The sequence below is a fragment of the Chaetomium tenue genome (genome assembly GCF_020726465.1).
Source record: "Chaetomium tenue strain MPI-SDFR-AT-0079 chromosome Unknown F5144scaffold_6, whole genome shotgun sequence".
NCBI classification, from domain to species: domain Eukaryota; kingdom Fungi; phylum Ascomycota; class Sordariomycetes; order Sordariales; family Chaetomiaceae; genus Chaetomium; species Chaetomium tenue.
The window spans coordinates 3,669,480-3,687,090 of NW_027117334.1; the positions used below are offsets into that span (position 1 = coordinate 3,669,480).

At 57.2% G+C, this 17,611-nt stretch overlaps 6 protein-coding genes across 6 annotated transcripts; 2 read left to right on the plus strand and 4 right to left on the minus strand.

Moving 5' to 3' along the window:
* Positions 1–611: 611 nt before the first annotated feature.
* F5144DRAFT_370486 (uncharacterized protein) lies at positions 612–1,901 on the minus strand. The gene is made up of 3 exons (XM_066784488.1): positions 1,548–1,901; positions 990–1,475; positions 612–929 (listed from the first exon to the last, which is right to left on the minus strand). The coding sequence occupies exons 1-3, from the start codon at positions 1,725–1,727 to the stop codon at positions 744–746; spliced, it is 852 nt and encodes a 283-aa protein (XP_066640450.1). The 5' UTR covers positions 1,728–1,901; the 3' UTR covers positions 612–743.
* An 890-nt stretch (positions 1,902–2,791) lies between these two features.
* Positions 2,792–4,553, minus strand: F5144DRAFT_370571 (uncharacterized protein). The gene has a single exon (XM_066784490.1). The coding sequence runs from the start codon at positions 4,284–4,286 to the stop codon at positions 3,015–3,017; it is 1,272 nt and encodes a 423-aa protein (XP_066640451.1). The 5' UTR covers positions 4,287–4,553; the 3' UTR covers positions 2,792–3,014.
* A 554-nt stretch (positions 4,554–5,107) lies between these two features.
* F5144DRAFT_370556 (glycosyl hydrolase family 71-domain-containing protein) lies at positions 5,108–11,544 on the plus strand. Its single transcript, XM_066784489.1, has 11 exons — positions 5,108–5,438; positions 5,495–6,035; positions 6,098–8,126; positions 8,205–8,288; positions 8,367–8,901; positions 8,977–9,255; positions 9,315–9,648; positions 9,734–10,012; positions 10,088–10,472; positions 10,540–11,039; positions 11,162–11,544. Exons 1-11 carry the CDS (start codon positions 5,361–5,363, stop codon positions 11,503–11,505), a joined length of 5,388 nt encoding a protein of 1,795 aa, XP_066640452.1. The 5' UTR covers positions 5,108–5,360; the 3' UTR covers positions 11,506–11,544.
* Positions 11,545–11,836: 292 nt separating this feature from the next.
* On the minus strand, positions 11,837–12,346 carry F5144DRAFT_370614 (uncharacterized protein). The gene has a single exon (XM_066784491.1). It carries the CDS (start codon positions 12,282–12,284, stop codon positions 11,901–11,903), a length of 384 nt encoding a protein of 127 aa, XP_066640453.1. The 5' UTR covers positions 12,285–12,346; the 3' UTR covers positions 11,837–11,900.
* A 141-nt stretch (positions 12,347–12,487) lies between these two features.
* On the plus strand, positions 12,488–13,621 carry F5144DRAFT_519130 (uncharacterized protein). The gene is made up of 2 exons (XM_066786676.1): positions 12,488–12,747; positions 12,855–13,621. Exons 1-2 carry the CDS (start codon positions 12,681–12,683, stop codon positions 13,469–13,471), a joined length of 684 nt encoding a protein of 227 aa, XP_066640454.1. The 5' UTR covers positions 12,488–12,680; the 3' UTR covers positions 13,472–13,621.
* Positions 13,622–14,127: 506 nt separating this feature from the next.
* On the minus strand, positions 14,128–15,206 carry F5144DRAFT_584139 (uncharacterized protein). Its single transcript, XM_066789601.1, has one exon. It carries the CDS (start codon positions 15,138–15,140, stop codon positions 14,295–14,297), a length of 846 nt encoding a protein of 281 aa, XP_066640455.1. The 5' UTR covers positions 15,141–15,206; the 3' UTR covers positions 14,128–14,294.
* Positions 15,207–17,611: the final 2,405 nt, after the last annotated feature.

Here is a 17,611-nt window from a genome sequence, read left to right on the forward strand (position 1 = left end):
ATTACAGCTTCTACCAACAGAATAAAGAGTCCGTTAGCGACAGGAGACATTACAAACTAACCATATCAATATCACCTCAACACAAGCCAACTCATTCACCATCACACCCACACCCACACCATCACCCACACGATATTTTCAAACTATCTTTTGCTTACGTACCTACCTCAAGAGTAAACATCAAGGTATGTACGCGCCGCCGCCCAACCAACCCTATGCTTTTCCCCGCGCGCCGCCCGTCCCCGATGAGAGAGCGGGACCAAAAAACAAGTAACAGAAAAAAGCCAACCCTAGAGGATACAAAAATAACCCGATGCTATGCCAAAAGAAGGCAGCCCAAATCGCCCGCTTGTCTGCCAACCGCGCTGTGGCGGAAATTTCGCCGCCAGAGCCATTCTCTGCCCTGTTCTCCGCGTGTTTCCCTTCACGTGGTTCTGCGTATCCGCCGGCGTGCGTCCAAAAAAGGCCGATTTCGCTGATGAGTTATGCCAATAACCGAGGTATAAAAGAAAGAAAAAAAGGGGGTTGATATGCCGAAGTGTTTGCGAGACACACGATCCGTTCCGTCCCCGATATGGACGGGGTGGAAGGGGACCGGCGTCGCTGATCTGGGGAAAGGACGGGGCAGTTGATATCCCGGGGGTCCAGTGTGTGAGCAGAAGAAATGGAAAGGCATTACCGCGTCACCCTTAACCTTGCCATGGCCCAAGTAGAGTATCCCCAGATCCGGTGTCTCCTGCCAATTACTCCTCCACAGGGTAGAGTTGGTTCCCGAGCAGCTTGTTCATGGAGAACATGTTGATTTTATCCTGCTTGAAGACGGCGTGGAGCTTTTCGTCGCAGAGGATCTGGCGCTTGTCGCTGGGGTCTTGGAGGCTGTTACCCTTGATGTAGTCCCACAGCTTCTTGACGACTTGCGGGCGGGATAGCTAGGGCACGAAAGGTCAGCTGGGTTCGCCACGAAACAAAGCAAGCAACCAAAAGCCTACCTGGCTCTCCCCGCACACATCGGCCAGCGGCTGGCTGAGGTTAAAGGGCTTCTGGAACCCGCCGCCGGCCTTGCGCTTCGGTTTCCCGCTGGCGTCCGAGTCGTCGGCATTGCTGTCGTCGTCGTCGGAGCGCACCCGCTTGGCGCTCTTCTTCTTGGCCGGCTTGGCCTTGGGTTTGGCCTTGGGCTTGCCCGACTTGGCTGTGCCGGCGCCGCGCGTCACCCGGCCGCGGGAGAGCCTGTTCTCCTGCGCCTGCAGCTCGGCAGCTAGGCGGGCGTCGGCTTCCTCGCTCGAGCTCTCCCGCTTCTGCTTCTTAGTCGCCGGCGGCAGCGAGACCTCGATCACGGCGCCGCGCGCCTCGTCCTCGGAGGGTGCGTGGCCGTTGGTGTCGTTGGTGTCGTTGGTGCCGGATGTCGGGGTGGGCACCTGGGCGACAACGCCCGAGATGGCGTCGAAGCGGGCCTCGATTAGCTCCTTAATGGCATCCTGTTGATTGGTGTTAGTATGTTGGTGGCTGGTTGGAGAGTCGAGGTGGGGGGTGGGGGGGGTGGCACGAACCTTTTTGCTGCTGAGGTCTTTGTCGACGGCTTCCTCTAGACGCTGGCGGATCTTCTTGCGGGTCACCGTCTCGAGATCCACCAAGGCAAGGACGCCGTCGATGACGCGGGTGTAGGTTGCGCGCTCCTCGTCTGTCACTGCGGGGGGGTTAGCGGAAGGCTCGAAAGATGCCGAGCCCATCGGACCACCCCAGGCAAGACATACATGGTGCGGACATGTTTCTTGGGCGATAGGGCGCACCAATTGCCGCCAGACGGGTCACGGGTTGCGTTTGTCGGAGCGCGACGATGTGGCAAAGCGCGTTATGGGAACGCTGGTTGGTTCGATCGGATTCGCTGCAAGGGCAATTGAAACAATCGATTGAAGGTTGGGGCCGATGTAGCGGATGATGAAGACCGGAGGGGGTTGTGCAAACGGAGCGGGCAGATGCGGGACAGAAGCGATTGACTGCCGCGAGCGTGTTGCCCAGATCTGTCTCGAGTACAAAGTGGAGCGATTGGAGTCAAGCTGCCAACTCGCCCGAATTTATTAAATCGGGAGGGAGAAAAGAGAACCGTGGCGATAGAATCCAGCACAGGAAATCTCGGGTGAGATGCGATTACAAAGGTTACGGTTTGTTTTAGGTTTCGGTGGTGGGATGGAAAGTTGAGAGAGCGAGGTTTGGGCTGGTGACCTTGCCGCAGTGTAGTCAGGTTGTGCAAGTTGGCGGCAGGCGGCTGCGGCTGCGGCTGCACACGAAGAGGATGAAGTGAGGCGCGTGGCGGGTGGTGGGGAGTTGATGGGCAATCCAGACCCAATCAATTTTCCGAATCGACCGGCACTTCAAGCGTGCGTCAATGCACGTGATTTCCATTTTCGGTCGACCCTATCGGTGCATTCCGAGAACTACCCCACATCAATACCTATGGCAGCGCCTTTGGCCAAAAAAAGCTGAACTCGAAAGAGGAGCGAGAAATCAAGAAAAGAGAAACAAGTAAAAAGAAGAAAAGAAAAGAACATAACGTAAAGGAAGACGAGTAAAAGAATCTAAATAAAATAAACCCAATCAAATACAAAGTAGACTTTGAACTCTCGAATGACTTTCTTTTCTTCTTCTACTGTGGAGTTCGGCCTTTTTTGGCCAAAGGGTGGGTAGGCAACTGGGTTATTTTCATGTGATCTCAAGAGACCTCAAAACAGACCCCACCTGCCTATATTCATTCCTCTCCACGATAAGAGCAGTGCAGCAATGCTTGATCCATTCCATCTCAACATCACCGCTACCCCGAAGTCTGCATCGGTTTCCTGTAGCTCCCCCAGACAATCATGGAGGCCAAAGTTCGCCCGTTCAACAACCTGCCAAGGCCAGGGAAGCCACCCAGCGGCTTGGTGTCAAATCATTGGTTTTTGGTGTCTGCCATGTACGGTAGGTACATGTAAGGTAGTCACCATTTGCCTCAATGTGTGTAGTTTCCAGACAACCAGACTTCACCGCCGCCGCCCCCGCGCCGACGCCTCATTTCCTTCTGGGTGCTTTACATATATTTTGGTTGGTTCGCCGGGCGTCATGTCGCCCCGAGGGCGCTTCTTTTCCGCTTCTTCTATTTCCTCCTTTGTCCTCTGTGGCCTTCCGAATATTTCTTCGCGGTCAGCCAGCAGCCACCAGCCCGAAGCAGGTTGAGCCACAGTTTGACCTTCTCCCTCCTCAGTCACCTGCATCCCCATCGACCCGGCCACGAGAATCGCCTTGCTTTCTTCGGTGTGGTACAGCGTGACGGGGACCGCCACAACGGCTGGAGGGACTTTTTTCCGTTCGATGACGGGAAACTCGACGTCGTCCAGTGTCAAGCGACGATAGCCGGCCACATGTCGTCTCGCCAACTCTTCATCCGTGTAGCCCCTCAATCTCTCACCACTGCCCTCCCACCAACAAAACGCCGTCAACCATCCCGACAGAGTCACCATACCGCCAGACATGCTTCCAGTTGCCTCGTGGACTGCACGTGCCCAAAAGTCCTTCACAATGGCCCCATCTGGGGAATCGAAGCTGGCCACCATATACTCGAGGACTTTGGTCAGCCGTATAGTCCAGGAGTTAGCCTCCTCATGGCCGAGGGTGCCGAACCAAGCCACGCGTTCAAGCATATCGGCCCAATCGCCTCGCTCGCCCAGCAAGGTCACTGACGGGAAGCCGCAGCCGAATCTGATCCCAGAGGCAAAGTACTTGCTCACAACACCCATAAACACCATAGAAGCGACAGCTCGGTCGTGCGGTGTCGTAGTGGTGAAGGTGGGCAAGAGGGTGGTGGCTATATCGGGATCCACGAGGCGCTTCTTGGCCATAGCAGCCAGCCGTTGGGCGACAATACCGAGGTGGACGGTCCCGATGGTAGCATCCACTTCCACGATGAGCTTCTCCTGACCTTCATGGGCAACGAAGATGGGACGGAGCGCCTCGGCGTTCCGGTTGACGAAGAAACTGAACTGGGTCAGGATGGCGAGCCATACATCGTCAGGCCGGAGCCTGAGGTGCAGGTCTTGCTGCCAGGCGCGGATGACGGTATGGGCAAAGCCATTCTTGTCGGGTGCAATGGAGGGGGGAGGGCGTGCAGAGTGGCGATCACGAAACGATGAGCGTAGGATATGGTAGAGATTGTGGGTTGGCGACGCCGTGGAGAGCAGGCTGAAGGGTGACGAAGTAGTCCTGTCGCGGCTCGTGCCGCTCTGGGAGCCGGGGCCTGGCTTGATGATGACGGGCATCGCGGGATCTCGAGGTCGGTGGCTTTTGGGGGCTAACTTGAAACTGGCGGGGATATGGCAAGTGAGTTCAGCCTCCGCATTGCGGTTGACAACTTGAGCACGAGCTTGCTCTTTTCTTCTGGGCCCCCTTTTAGGCACTTTTCTTTTCCTCTCTTCCCCCCCTACCCGCCTGAGAACCCACCCACGGCTGCAGTTGGTGACTCGTGAGCGGGGTATGTACCCGTGCCACACCCCCAGTCACAATGTATCTATCCACGACCCGGATCCGGGTAGTGGGGCCGCGGAACAGGTAACAGCCCGCGAAGACGAACACTAACGCCGAGTAGCACTCGTGGCTGCTGGCCTTCGCCACCCGGATCTTCAAAGTTGACATCAAATCTTGGCCACGGCCCGAAACATTGACTTGACGCGACCTGCATGTGCATAGGTACGTATACATGTAGCATGTCGGGGACCTGCACGCCACCAGGGAAAGGGAAAATGGAAAACGACCAACGGCCAGAAGGGCCTCTGAGCAAGGTGGGTAAATCGTCTGTACGCTAACCGCTTGTGGGCGCTTGCAGGACATCGTATACCATCAACCAACATACCTGACCGATGTTACCACAGAAATTAGCATAGACAATAGAGAGAAAAACTCGCCCACGCCAGAGATTTTTTTCCGGGTCCATGTGGGTATTATCAGTCAAGCGAAGGACGCGTTGGTGTCGGACATGTCGGTGGCCCGCAATGGACGGTATGGACCACGCTCCAGGCCCTGGATCAACGCCGGACGGCGCCGGCGGACGGCGGAAAGTTCCCTGCAGGGAAGAAGTGGCTGAGAAGAGAGTCGTCAGGACTCAGGGAGTGGGGGTTTGTTGTTTCCGATGCCAGGCGACGAAGCGGATACCTGGGTAGCCACGACGGGACTCGGGAGTACGGGCGGCCATGTCGACGAGAGGGACTTAAATAAGGGCTGCCGTGCCGCGGCTCTTTTCCCTCTCTTTCTCCCCATCGTCCCTATCCGCAGGACTATTCTGCTTTTTTCTCCGTTCTCCGCCAGTAAATCCTGCCGCTGGCTTTACCCAAGCCAACATGTGGCTCTCTGCCCTCCTGGCCATCCTTTTGGGGTGTGTCCAGGTCCAGGCCAAGGCAGTCTTTGCCCATTTCATGGTGAGCCCGTTCGTGGCTACCCACACGGTGCTCAGAGAAGACTGACTTGAAATCAGGTCGAAAATGCCAAACTATGGAGTGTGGACCAGTGGAAGGTCGACATCAGGCTGGCTCAGGCTGCGCATATTGACGGTTTCGCTTTGAACATTCGAGCAGATGACACGACTCTCGGCATCTCTCTGAGTCGGGCCTTCCAGGCGGCCGATGACCTGGGGTTCAAGATGATCTTCTCGTACGACTACGCCGGCGGAGGGCCCTGGAGTTCTAACCTCGTCGTCTCCATGACCCTGCTCTATTCCGGCTATAGCTCGTACTACACCGACGACAAGGGACGGCCTGTTGTATCCACATTTGAAGGGCCGTCGCAAGCCGGCGATTGGGAGTATATCATCAAAAAGACCAACGCCGCCTTCGTCCCCGACTGGTCGTCCCTCGGGGCCAAGGCGGCACTTGACGCTGCCCCTTGTGTGCCGCACGGCCTCTTCAGCTGGGCGCCCTGGCCCTGGGGTAACACGGACGGCAACACGTACGTGGATGCATCGTACATTGAGTTTATAGAGGCGGCAGAGAAGAACTGCGGCGCTGATATGCAATACAGTAAGGGCTCACTCACTCACCTCAAACCTCACACTTCGTTGCTAATCATCGCCTCGACACAGTGATGCCGGCGAGCCCGTGGTTCTACACCAACCTCCCGGGCTACGACAAAAATTGGCTGTGGAGGGGTGACGACCTGTGGTTTGACCGCTGGGAGCAGATTCGGTTCATCAACCCCGACTACGTCGAAATCATCTCGTGGAATGACTTTGGCGAGTCCCACCACATCGGTCCCCTGTACGTTGAGGGCGACAGCTACGAGGCCTTCACGGTCGGCAAGGCGCCCTTCAACTACGCTTTGGACATGCCCCACGATGGCTGGCGCGAGCTACTGCCCTTCACCATTGACCTCTACAAGACGGGCGTGGCTACTATCAGTCAGGAGAAGCTCGTGGCGTGGTACCGAGTCACGCCCAAGAACGCACCGTGCGACGACGGCTGGACAACGGGCAACACGGCGAGCCAGTTGCAGTTCGAGTTCACGCCCCAGGACGTGGTACAGGACAAGATCTTCTACTCAGCCCTGCTCGCTAGCAACCAGGCCGTCACCGTTACCGTGGGCGGCGTGGACCTCGGCGCAACATGGACCAAGAAGCCCAGCGGCGGTGCTGGCATCTACCACGGCAGCGTCGACTTTGGGGTCCACACAGGCGCCGTCGTCGTCACGGTCGGTTCTATGACGGTCGACAAGCGACCTATCAAGACCAACTGCGAAGACACGAGCGGATACATCAATTGGAATGCCTTTGTGGCTAGCACCACGGGAGCGGCCGTCAGCGCTACGGTCAACTCGACCCAGTGGGTGTGCATCGAGGGCACCGCCGCCGCTGGCTTCGACGAGCTCTGCACCTTCACTTGCAAGTATGGTTACTGCCCCGTCGGTGCGTGCCTCTGCACCAAGATGGGGCCTGGCAACAAACTCCCTGGCCCCGACACTCCCGGCTTCGGCACTGTGGGCTTCCCGGCCGAGGGCAGGTCGGCCAGCTACGGGGGTCTGTGTAGTTTCGCCTGCAACTACGGCTTCGGCTGCCCTAACACCTACTGCGACACGGTCGAGCACCCCCTTGTCGTCCCCAACGTCTCGCCCTTCACCCCGGACGCGTGCACGTCGGGTGTTGGGGAGGGCGGCCTCGGCGGCCTCTGCGGCTTCTCGTGCAACTTTGGTTTCTGCCCCATCCACTCGTGCACCTGCACATCAACGGGGGCCCTGAACGTGCCGCCGGCCCAGAGCGGCACCGTCACTGGCGAGGCCGATCCGAGCGTCGACCAGCGCATCTTCGGGCCTCTCTGCGAGTTCGCCTGCAGCCGTGGCTACTGCCCCGAGGGCGTCTGCGTTCAGGCCGAGGTCGACGGCAACAACCCCTACAAGAACGTTAACCCGGCCTATATTGGCACCCGCGTTTACGAGTCTCTGACGGCAGCCTGCGAGAGCCCCTGCGTGCTTGTCCTGCCTCCGAGCGGGCTCCCGTCCACCACCACCATCCGCCTCCCTCCGTATGCGACTTCATTTGAGGTTGGCTCGACCACTACGACCGTTACGCTCTACCCCTCCGACATCGTGACCGACCGCATCTCCTTCTCCAACATCAACATCACTGGCTCCGTGACGGATGGGGTCGTCTTCCCCAGATGCACGAGCATGAAGCCGGACGCCGTCCCCATCACGCTCAGCTACGTGTCCAACTCCAAGACCACCGTCACCATCCGCCAGGTCGAGCTGCCGCCTTGGCCCCAGATCACCCAAGGCCCGCCTGACAAGTGGACCTCGACGTGCGGCGGTTGGGTGACGGGCACTATTACAAACGACGACGATGTGATCGTGTACATTCCGCAACCCACTAGCACCATGTCGACCCCTATTCCAACTTACACCAATGGCGTATTTCCGCCTTCCCGCGTCGAGCCTATCGTCGAGCCTATGGACAACCAATGCCGCAACAACCAATGCCCGCCCGAAAACAACGACGATGGCAAATACGTCGTCGTCAAGGTCAGGTGTGACGAGCTGTGGTTCTTCATCTTCTGCATTGACACCGAAGATGTCAAGGTCTATGGCTGGAAGTTTACGTTCCCCAAATCCGTGATTGGACCGTACGATCATATCCCAGATTCCCTTCTTTTTTTTATGTCTTGGGCCCTTCAATTCTAACCACAAAATATAACTCACAGCGGCCCTCCCCCATTATTCAACCTTCTCCCAAAAGGCTGGGGATTCATTCATCCCCCTAAGCTCCCGCACTGGCCTAAAATCACGTTAGTATTTCATCCAGGTACCGCCCAGATAGTTTTACCATGCCCATTATTACTGACTATAACCCCCGTCATCACCAGCGTCGGCCCGGGACTCACTTATCCAGACAAGCCCACCAACTGCGACGACAACAAACTCGAGGTTCCCGTTGAGATATACACGAGATCGTACGGCCTCTCCGTGTCAAACGGCGTCACGGTAACAACTACAACGCGCACCATCACCGAAACGGCCTACGAGACCGGCTGCCCCGTCCCAGAATACACCACCACAGCCGCCTGCACACTCGGGAGCCGCAACTCCAAACGACAGTTCCCCCCGTCCGGCGTATCCCCTCCGGTCGCGACCGCAACACCGGCCGCTACTACCGTTCACACTCCCGCTCTCGTCCATCGGGCCGGTGTTGATGGAGATGATAGCTGCGAGGATATAATGGATGCGGCGATTTATTTCACCCACCCAGTCAACCCCAGCGCTGTCATTGACGTTCTGATTGAACTCGGGCTGAGCGGCTTGACATACCACCAATTCAAGCACCACGAACTCGAGACCATCTTCATCTACGTCAAAGATAGTCCACAAAGTTTCTTGGCCGAGATTATTATTATAGACGGGGTGAGTTACTAACTACATCCTTCGTTTTGCCTTCGCGGATGGCTACCTAACCTTTGTCATCTTGTTCGCCTTCAGGTCGCCAACTATCTGCCAACCTGGGAACCAATGAAAGGTCTGACGGCTAGAAACGCCGGAGCTGGACGGGGGCCGGCTTACAACAGGACCGACTTGGACAAGAGAGCGGTCGTCAACCCGAGCGCAGACAATAAAGAGAGCTGGCACCGCTCCCTTGTCTCGTCCTACCCGGGCCAGGAGTGGAACGTCGAAGGCGACGGCTCCCGCCACCTGTACTACCACGATGGCAAATTAGGCGAAGGCCAGTACATTTACAACATGGACACGGGAGTCAACGGTGTAAGGGCCTATTCACGTCCGCGGAAAGTATGTTGCCAGCTGACAATTTCACTCGCTAGAATAGGGAGTGTGCCGGCGCAGACATTGCCTATTTCGACCCTGAGTACAGCATTCGCAACGGCATCGGGATCAACTCGTACAACCACGGCACCGAGGTTGCTCTATATGCCGTCGGCCAGTCGCTCGGGATCGCGCCCAGGGCAACCTGGGTTTTGATGGCAGACGACGGCACCATGGACCCGGATGAAGACGCCGGTGGCGACGAGGTGGACTTGATTCGGTTACTTGGCATGATTAACGACATCGAAGCTAAGAAAAGACAAGGCAAGTGTGTGCTTAACATATCAATCGTGTATCTGGTGGATGAGAAGGAAGAGTGGAAAGCTCAGTTTCGTAAGTCCTCTCCTCTCTCTCTAGGTACCCGCCTATCCTGGCAGTCCACTAGGGTTCGCTTGTTTACGCTGACATGGGCGTGCAGTGCGGATGCTTCGCTACCTCCACGACAAGCTCCAATGCGTTGTGGTCGGCTCTGCCGGCAACGAGGACAAGGTGAATTACGCGGACGATGCAGTCCCGGCATCGTGGCTTTTCGACCGCCAGTTCCTTAACTTGGTGGTAGCCGCGTCTGCCTCCAAGCACGGCCTTCGTGCCTTCCATAGCGTCCCATGGAGCGACCAAACTGACACCGGCATGGTCTACGCCCCTGGTCTGGCCTTGTACCAGAATGGGGACGAGCTTCTCAACGGGACCTCTCTGGGTTAGTCCCTAGCCCCTTCACTCCTCGACGTTTACGCAGAGATTCCTGGGCTGACAGTTGTCTGGTATTCTGCAGCCGCTCCTATGATATCAAGTGTGGTCGCGTATCTCCGGGCTCTTGACTCACCTTTCGCCGACGATCTGAGAAACCCGGTATTCGCAGTCAAGATGGTAAAATACTTGTCTCGCAAGGTCAGTGTGATTGATGATACCGAGACTATCGACTCGTATAACGAGCAGGAGGGGTACCATGGCAGGATCATCTGGAACGGAAACGTCGAGCTCGAGAACTGCCTCGTTGGCTACGGCGGAGAGTTTCAGTCCGCCGAGGCTAAGTTCGTTTGCGAGGCGATAAACAAGGGCCTCCCCGAGCCGGGTAAAACGGACAATTGGGTTCCTGATCTCCAAGTGACCGAAGACCTCTGGAGCGGGGGCACCAGCAACCGGGGCGCGATAACTTGGTCAGTATTGAACACCACCCCATCTATACCCGCTCACTACCATATCTCTTGCTGACAGTTACAATAGGCACCCGGGCTCGGTATCACCGACCTGCACGGCCAACTGCGGCACGCTCTGCACCGGCTATTACTGCGTGCCTCAACCTACTGGCAGCCCGCCTGACTTCTCCGACCCCGTCAACGCGATCGTCACCAAGACCACCTCCACGACGACCAAGGCCACAACAACCAAGGCCACATCGACGGCCCCTGTGCCGATGCCGCTGACCCGAGGCCGCGTCAACTGCTTCAACGAGGCCGACTTCCCGGGCCACGCCGACATCCAGTCCGGCGACCAAAACACATTCTCGGTCGACTTCAGCAGCCTCGACGACGTGACCATCGGGCCGGGCGACGAGCCATTCCGGCTCCGCCGCACGGATAAGCACGGGGTCAATTACGATTTCCGCGCCGAGTGGGTTGCCGGGTGCGTCACCACGGTCGAGACGCAGAGCTTCCGTTTCCCGCTGGGCATGAACCAAAGCCATATCACGGCTTACTTGCTTGTGAGAGAGGATTATACCAAGTGTGAGTGGTCCCTTTCCTTTTTTGTGCATTCCATCGTCGAATATATGTATACCTACCTACATGTATGTTTGGAGAACACGATCGCAAAGGACAAGGCACTAACGCTTCTTATGTGTCCATAGGCAATAACGGTGGTGTCGGTGGCTCGTGCCAGGCTGGCTGCTTGTTATACACCTTCGAGGGTGGGCGAGGCGATCAAGGGACCGACCCTTGTGCTGGTTTCAACTGCAATGCGTGCGGGTCTCCGTTTGACCCTGCTGAGTGCCAGTCATGTTGTCGGAGCTTCCGTGTAGCAGTCGCGCCGTCACAATACCCCCCTAGCAATCATAGTCACTATGTGCCGGGGGAGGACGGCGGGATTGTTATCGATGATCTGGCGAGTACAGCTAATGTTGGGGAGAAGAAGAGAAGAGGAAGAAAGAGAGGGCGGAGATTCGCTACCCTCGAAGACGGTGGTGTAGTTTAGGGGTAAGGGTAAGGGACCTCTCAAATACCTGCAGCTTCCTTTCTCACACCCACCAGCCAAATTGTCCTCCGGACGGGGTCAGGGAAATTGCCAGGGGCCGCAAAGAGGGATGGGTGGTGCGTTGTAACTGTACTCTATGCTCGCCGCACTAATTGCCTGTACACATCTGATCTTGGTGCTGTCACCAGACTGCTGGCAGCACACTGTGGTGAAACTTGACATCAATTCATTCCAGCCGCAACTCCCCCCCACGCTACGCTCGCATGCGGTTGCACTGCCCTACGCCCACCGTAGATTAATCCATCTCAACTCCCAGCCTCGCCAGCCACCCACGACACCGCCGCTGAGGGGGCATGTCTGCCGCATGACCGGTTAAGCGGTTACACAATGACAACTCACAAAGCAGCTCGGTAGGTAGGTAGCTGCCTTCCCCAACGCGGTGTTTTTTTCCCGGTCCCAGACTCCCACTCAGGCAATGCCCTCTCATCCCGGATTGGAATTTTACCTAGGGTCCCTGCCCTCCCCACCACCACCAGTATCTCGCGGCACAAGCAGCTCACCGTCAGCTTGGAAGAGTGACCGTCTTTCCCAAAGGGAGCCCTGTCACACTTGGATTCAGAAGCGCATACAATGGCAGGACCAACTAGACAAGATGGCGCAGTGTTGAAATGGAAGATGAGCACACACATCCCGCTAAACCTTGCTGCCGCCGAGGCCAAAACGAGGGAGCAACAGGAGACCGACATCTGGACCCCCAGCTTTGGGGCCGGCACCAGCATCAGAACTGATACGGTCAGGGTGCCCAGCCTGTCCCCTGTCGAAGACAACCTCGCCCAGGGAGACATCGACGTCGGCGGGGGAGAGTCATGGAGGTACTGGGGCATCTTTGATGGGCACTCGTGAGTACACACCCCCATGTTTTCGCCGCCGTCGCTAAGTCCATGTCCCTCAGCGGTTGGTCAACGTCGATTGTTCTTCGTAACTCGCTCGCCGAATACGTCGGATGTCATCTACAGAAGCTTGATCGCTCCGATTTACGCAACCCCAAACTCGTCGGGGCCGCCGTTGAAGCGGCCTTTCTCCAACTGGATGACGAGATAATCTCGGACGCGCTCTCGGCGCTCTATCCGCATCGCGCCGGCCAGCTCGCTCCTGTGCCACGCTCATCCTCCTCGATGCTACAACCTCGGTCGCATACGTGGCTTGCGTGGGCGACTCTAGAGCGGTGCTCGGCCGCCGAGCGTCGGAACAAGGGGTAGCGAGCAAGTGGCATACCATCGCCCTCTCGACGGACCAGACGGGCCACAATCCGGAAGAAGTGGCTCGCATCCTTGCTGAACATCCAGGAGAGACCCCCATCGATGTCGAGTCCGGCCGCCTGCTGAACTGCGCCGTGACACGCAGCTTTGGCGACAACCGGTGGAAGTGGTCCATCGAGGCACTGAACAGGTGGCAGAGCGCCTACTTTGGTCGCAACTGCCTGTCGAATTACCACTCGCCGCCGTACATCACGGCTCGGCCGGTCGTCACGAGCACCAAGACGAGACCCGGTGACTTTGTCATTCTTGCCAGCGACGGTTTCTGGAATCACATGGTCTCGAGCGAAGATGCGGTTCACTGCGCGGGTATGTGGATTGACGCACAATCCAGCCAAGGGGGCGGGGACGCGGTGACCAATCAACCCAGCAAACCGCAAGGACCGCCGTCTTTAGTTAGTGACCATCAGGAAGAGAAGCCTGTCGACACCAAAAGCCGAGATGGCGGGCACTCGCCTGCTGGCTTTCCCTATAACTGGACCGTACAGCGCGACCATTTTGTGGTCGAAGAGGACAACATCGCCACGCACTTGGTAAAGAACGCATTTGGGGGGAACCAGAGGGATCTGTTCTGCAGCGTCCTGAGTACCACAGCCCCAGATTCGAAAGAGGCTAGGGATGATACCACTGTGCTGGTTATTCTCCTATAAGACGAAACATACCGTAAAGATTGTGTTATTTCTGCAAAAGACCTGGAGATTTCTGATTGCGCAGCGGTTCGTGGACAAGTCGCACGAGTTACAGGCCGAGTATCGGCGGACCTTAAACGCTGCTGAACAAAAGATGCGTCTCGACCTGCCTGGCGAAGGCTCCTAAGGATACCAAACACATTGAGTAGGTATGGTGCTGCCCGGCCGCCGCGACGCAAGCGCTGAAACCCTTATAAGCAGAGGAACGACTCCTCGGCGGCGGACACGTCCGTATTGTGACTAGACTTGACGGCTGAAGAGGCCCAGAGATCGTCCCAACGCTTAAAACGCCTGCATGTCACGGCATTTGCATCCCGCCATCATCGCAAGATTCTCACTTTGTGTAAGGAAAGTGAGACGGACGAAACCTCTCTCGCAAAGTTTGAGGAATGGCCGCTTGGAAACGCGCTCCGAAACGAGTTACCTACCTACCTACCTACATAGGTAGGTAGGTGCCTACATGTGAGCAAAAGAAGTGCCAAACCAAACATTAATAGAACCAAGGCTCCAATCAGCGCTACCTTGAACAAACCTGAAATCCGAACTACCTAGATGTGACCCGATCTATCCAGGAAGCAGAGAGGGAAAAGGTTTTCAATCAGAAAAAGTAGAAATTGGGGGAGAACAAATTATAGTTCGCAGAGGTCAATATCAAATATATCAACTATACATATAGACAGTACTTCTCCCAAAGCTTCCCTGCTTCTTGTGAGGCTTCTTTTCTCGAAGCAATCCCACTACAAGCAGAACCCCAGGACTGGATGTGACACATGTACGTTGGTTCTTAACTTCTTACTCCGTTTTCGTTCTCTAGCTCCTCCCTCGCCGCATCATACCTAGCATATGCGTCTGCTTCGGCGTCGAAATCCAAAATCCACGCCTCCCTCTTCAGGTGCATCGACTCCGGGTCCTTCCAGATGGCGTCCCAGTCGGCCTTGTGCCACTGCTCGCGCGTCGCCACACCCGTCTGCTGAATCTTGTGTACGCGTGCGTAGCGGATGCGCTCCCACACCCGCACGGCTTCCTGCACCTTGCCCTTGCCCGCCTTGTCCAGGCACGCAGCCAGAACCACGCCGTCCTCCATCGCCTGGCTCGCCCCCTGGATCGACGTCGGCAGGAACGGGTGCGCCGCGTCCCCGATGAGCGCCGTCCTCGCCTGGGGCGAGATAAAGGTCGGCAGCGGATCACGGAACACCAGCTTGTAGTCGAACAGCCGCTCGGGCGGCGTCAGTTTCACCAACTCTACCACCACGGGATCCCACCCCTCCACCACGCGCAGTACATCCTCAATCTTTCCCGGGAACTGCCAGCTCTCTTCAATGCTCCCTTCATCCTTATGCGTGCACACCCAGCTCATCTCCTTCCCCCCCTTGATCGCCGCCGCCAGGAAATGCACATCCTCCCCAATCCACCCGGTATGCGAATCGCCCTTCTCCACCAAATGCCTCGTCTTCTCGTTCCTCAGCAACTCCTCCGCCCCAAACCACGTCCTAAACACCGCATACCCACTCGGCTGCGGCCGGTCCTCAAACCCCAACACCAACCTCCGCCCCCTGGACCTAACCCCCTCCGCCGCAAGCACCACATCCGCCGTTAACCTTTCCCCCGCCTCCGTCTCCACTCCCGCCATACCACCGTCTTCAAAATACCGCACCACATTCACCCCCAACCGCACCTCCACCCCCCTCGCCAACGCATGCCCCAACACCACCCCATGAATCTCCCCCCTATGCCCATTCACCCGCATCCCCCACCTCTCATGCTCCTCCGCAAACGACTGCGTGGTCACATACTCCCCGCGCCACGAATGAAACCGGAACTGGTCGTGCTTGTGCACCAGCGGGTCCAGCGCTTCCTGCACGCCGGGCCAGTTGGCAAAGAAGCGGGAGGAGTTTTGGCCGAAGCTGATGATGTCGCCGAGGGGGAGGAGGTGCGGGGATTTTTCGAGCACGGTGACGCGGTGCCCTTTGCGGTCGCATTCGATGGCGGCGGTGAGGCCGGCGAAACCGGCGCCGACGATCAGGACGTGGATGTTGGAGGGGGGGAGGCGCGGGAAGGTGGCGGGGGTTGCGGTTGGGGGGATGGTTGAGGTTGAAATTGAGGTTGAGGTTGGGGTTGGGGTTGTCATGGTGGGTGGTGGTGGCGGTAGAGATGTTGGAGGTGTTGGTGTTGTTTTGTGGTGGTGTTGTTGGTGACAGCGGTGGTGACTGGACGGTGTTAGTGCTGGCGGGATGCTCGGCTAGGTTCTATAAGTCTTCGACGGGGATGGACAGGACAGGGGCAGAAAATAGTTCGGACTCTTCGAGAGGTGAGTGGCAATCCGGGATACTGCCTCGGAAATATATACATCTCTCCCAAACCCCTGCCCGTCCTATCCATGCCCCCGGGAGAAGATACCATAAGTTGGGGATCCTAGTTGCACTATTGGGCGGGGAACTTTCTGCTGGTCTGAACCCCGCATGGGGATTATCTGGTGCACCACTCGAGCCCCCGGCACCTGCGTGTCAGGAATGGGGACGTCACTGACATTCCTCAGTGGATCCCGCCGAAAGAAATGGCCAGACTTGCCAGGACCACCGCGGTTTGCCAACCTTGAAGCGGACACAATGGAAAATTAAAGTACCTCCTGACATCGAATTTAAAGTCAGCGTACCTACTCTTGGAGATGAATGAATGAGGCACCAACGCGTCGCCGCTTCATCCTGGAATTGTGCCTCGGGCAACTTTCAATCACCATGGCATCCCCTGCAGTAGGACAGTCTGCGCGTCTCCGAACATACCCTACGGTTTAAAATTGCTGGCGTCGCTTCGTTCGTCAGTCGCGCGGCCCTTCGCTACGCTACGGGGCGCTTCCTTCCTCTCTCCCGCTCCTGGCAATTTTCCTGTCCCTCTCCGGAGGACAATCCGGGTTAAGGTTGAATACGGGAGAGACGAAGCGCCAATATCTGTCCGTCGGCCAACAACTCTATCTACTTGAGTCGTCTTCTTACACTTAACTATAGCTACTAATCGTTTCTATTCTGCCACTCACGTTACGTCTCTACACTCACGTCCTCGCTACTTACAAATCAATTAGACTCTTGAGGGAACCTCCCCCGCCACAGCATATAACGCCTGCAGTTGCCTGGTAGCGTGATCGGACAACTTCAACCCCATAGCTCGTGATGGTGTCTCGCGGTAGATCCTGCTGCGGTCGAAGGGCCGCTCAGACATCAGTCCGCCGAGTGTCTTCACCCGCGAGACGACCACGTAGGAGAGGCCAGAAGCAAACTCTGGCGCAGAGATATCGCAGACGACCTTGTCCAGGGTGATGCCCTGTGACTTGTGGACGGTGATCGCATAGCTGACCCACAGCGGGAACTGCTCTCTCGAACATGAGTTGGCGCCGACCATGAAGTCCTGCCGCACTCGGAGGATGGGAACAACCAGCTTCTCTCCACTGCGGAGCGGCTCCCCGTTTGGCATCGTGAAGGCCGGGCTGTCGTAGTCATCGAAGGCCACCATGATGACCTCGGGCGGGTCTCGCAGCACGTCGGCACCCTCTTTCCAGGATATGTCGTAGACTGTGCCCTGTGCGCCGTTAACGAGCCCGACGTCGGCCCACAAATTCCGCGTCAGCATCACCCTGCAACCAACACACAAGGGCAAGCGCTTGGCCAAGTTGCCGGCATTTGAGGATTCCACCTTCTCCGCGCCAACACCCTCGTGTTTTGCCTCGACCTGAATGGCGGGGCTGTCCAGGCCAAGCATGTGTTGGTGGTTGTACTCGACGACCTGGGCCTTGGTGGGATAGATGCGAAGCGCATCGGCAAAGCTGTCAACCTGCTCGGGAGAGAGCTTGACAGAACACCTCGAAGCAAGGAGCTCCCAAGAGGGTACTGACACATCAGCCATTCGCAGTTCTTCCAAGGCCCGCCGAAACGGGGCCTGGTCTTCGCCCTGCTGCCGCTGTATTGTGGTCAGAAACACCGACTTGTCGAACGAGAGGTACGCATTACGCCCGACGATCTCGATGTCCTTCAGATCGTCGCTTGTCGAATACAGCGGCTTGTTAAGGACAGGGGGGAGCTGGAAGAAATCCCCAATCATGATGACGCTGAG

What these genes read in the sequence shown, in the direction of transcription:
- F5144DRAFT_370486 (XM_066784488.1), bottom strand. Translation starts at nt 1,727, where the DNA reads ATGGGCTCGGCATCTTTCGAGCCTTCCGCTAACCCCCCCGCAGTGACA. An exon ending in AAGACCTCAGCAGCAAAAAG is followed by an intron (nt 1,476 to 1,547) that starts GTTCGTGCCACC and finishes ACCAATCAACAG; the next exon opens with GATGCCATTAAGGAGCTAAT. An exon ending in ATGTGTGCGGGGAGAGCCAG is followed by an intron (nt 930 to 989) that starts GTAGGCTTTTGG and finishes TTCGTGCCCTAG; the next exon opens with CTATCCCGCCCGCAAGTCGT.
- F5144DRAFT_370571 (XM_066784490.1), bottom strand. Translation starts at nt 4,286, where the DNA reads ATGCCCGTCATCATCAAGCCAGGCCCCGGCTCCCAGAGCGGCACGAGC.
- F5144DRAFT_370556 (XM_066784489.1), top strand. Translation starts at nt 5,361, where the DNA reads ATGTGGCTCTCTGCCCTCCTGGCCATCCTTTTGGGGTGTGTCCAGGTC. An exon ending in AGATTATTATTATAGACGGG is followed by an intron (nt 8,902 to 8,976) that starts GTGAGTTACTAA and finishes GTTCGCCTTCAG; the next exon opens with GTCGCCAACTATCTGCCAAC. An exon ending in GAGAGAGGATTATACCAAGT is followed by an intron (nt 11,040 to 11,161) that starts GTGAGTGGTCCC and finishes ATGTGTCCATAG; the next exon opens with GCAATAACGGTGGTGTCGGT.
- F5144DRAFT_370614 (XM_066784491.1), bottom strand. Translation starts at nt 12,284, where the DNA reads ATGCTGGTGCCGGCCCCAAAGCTGGGGGTCCAGATGTCGGTCTCCTGT.
- F5144DRAFT_519130 (XM_066786676.1), top strand. Translation starts at nt 12,681, where the DNA reads ATGCTACAACCTCGGTCGCATACGTGGCTTGCGTGGGCGACTCTAGAG. An exon ending in GCGGTGCTCGGCCGCCGAGC is followed by an intron (nt 12,748 to 12,854) that starts GTCGGAACAAGG and finishes AACATCCAGGAG; the next exon opens with AGACCCCCATCGATGTCGAG.
- F5144DRAFT_584139 (XM_066789601.1), bottom strand. Translation starts at nt 15,140, where the DNA reads ATGGCGGGAGTGGAGACGGAGGCGGGGGAAAGGTTAACGGCGGATGTG.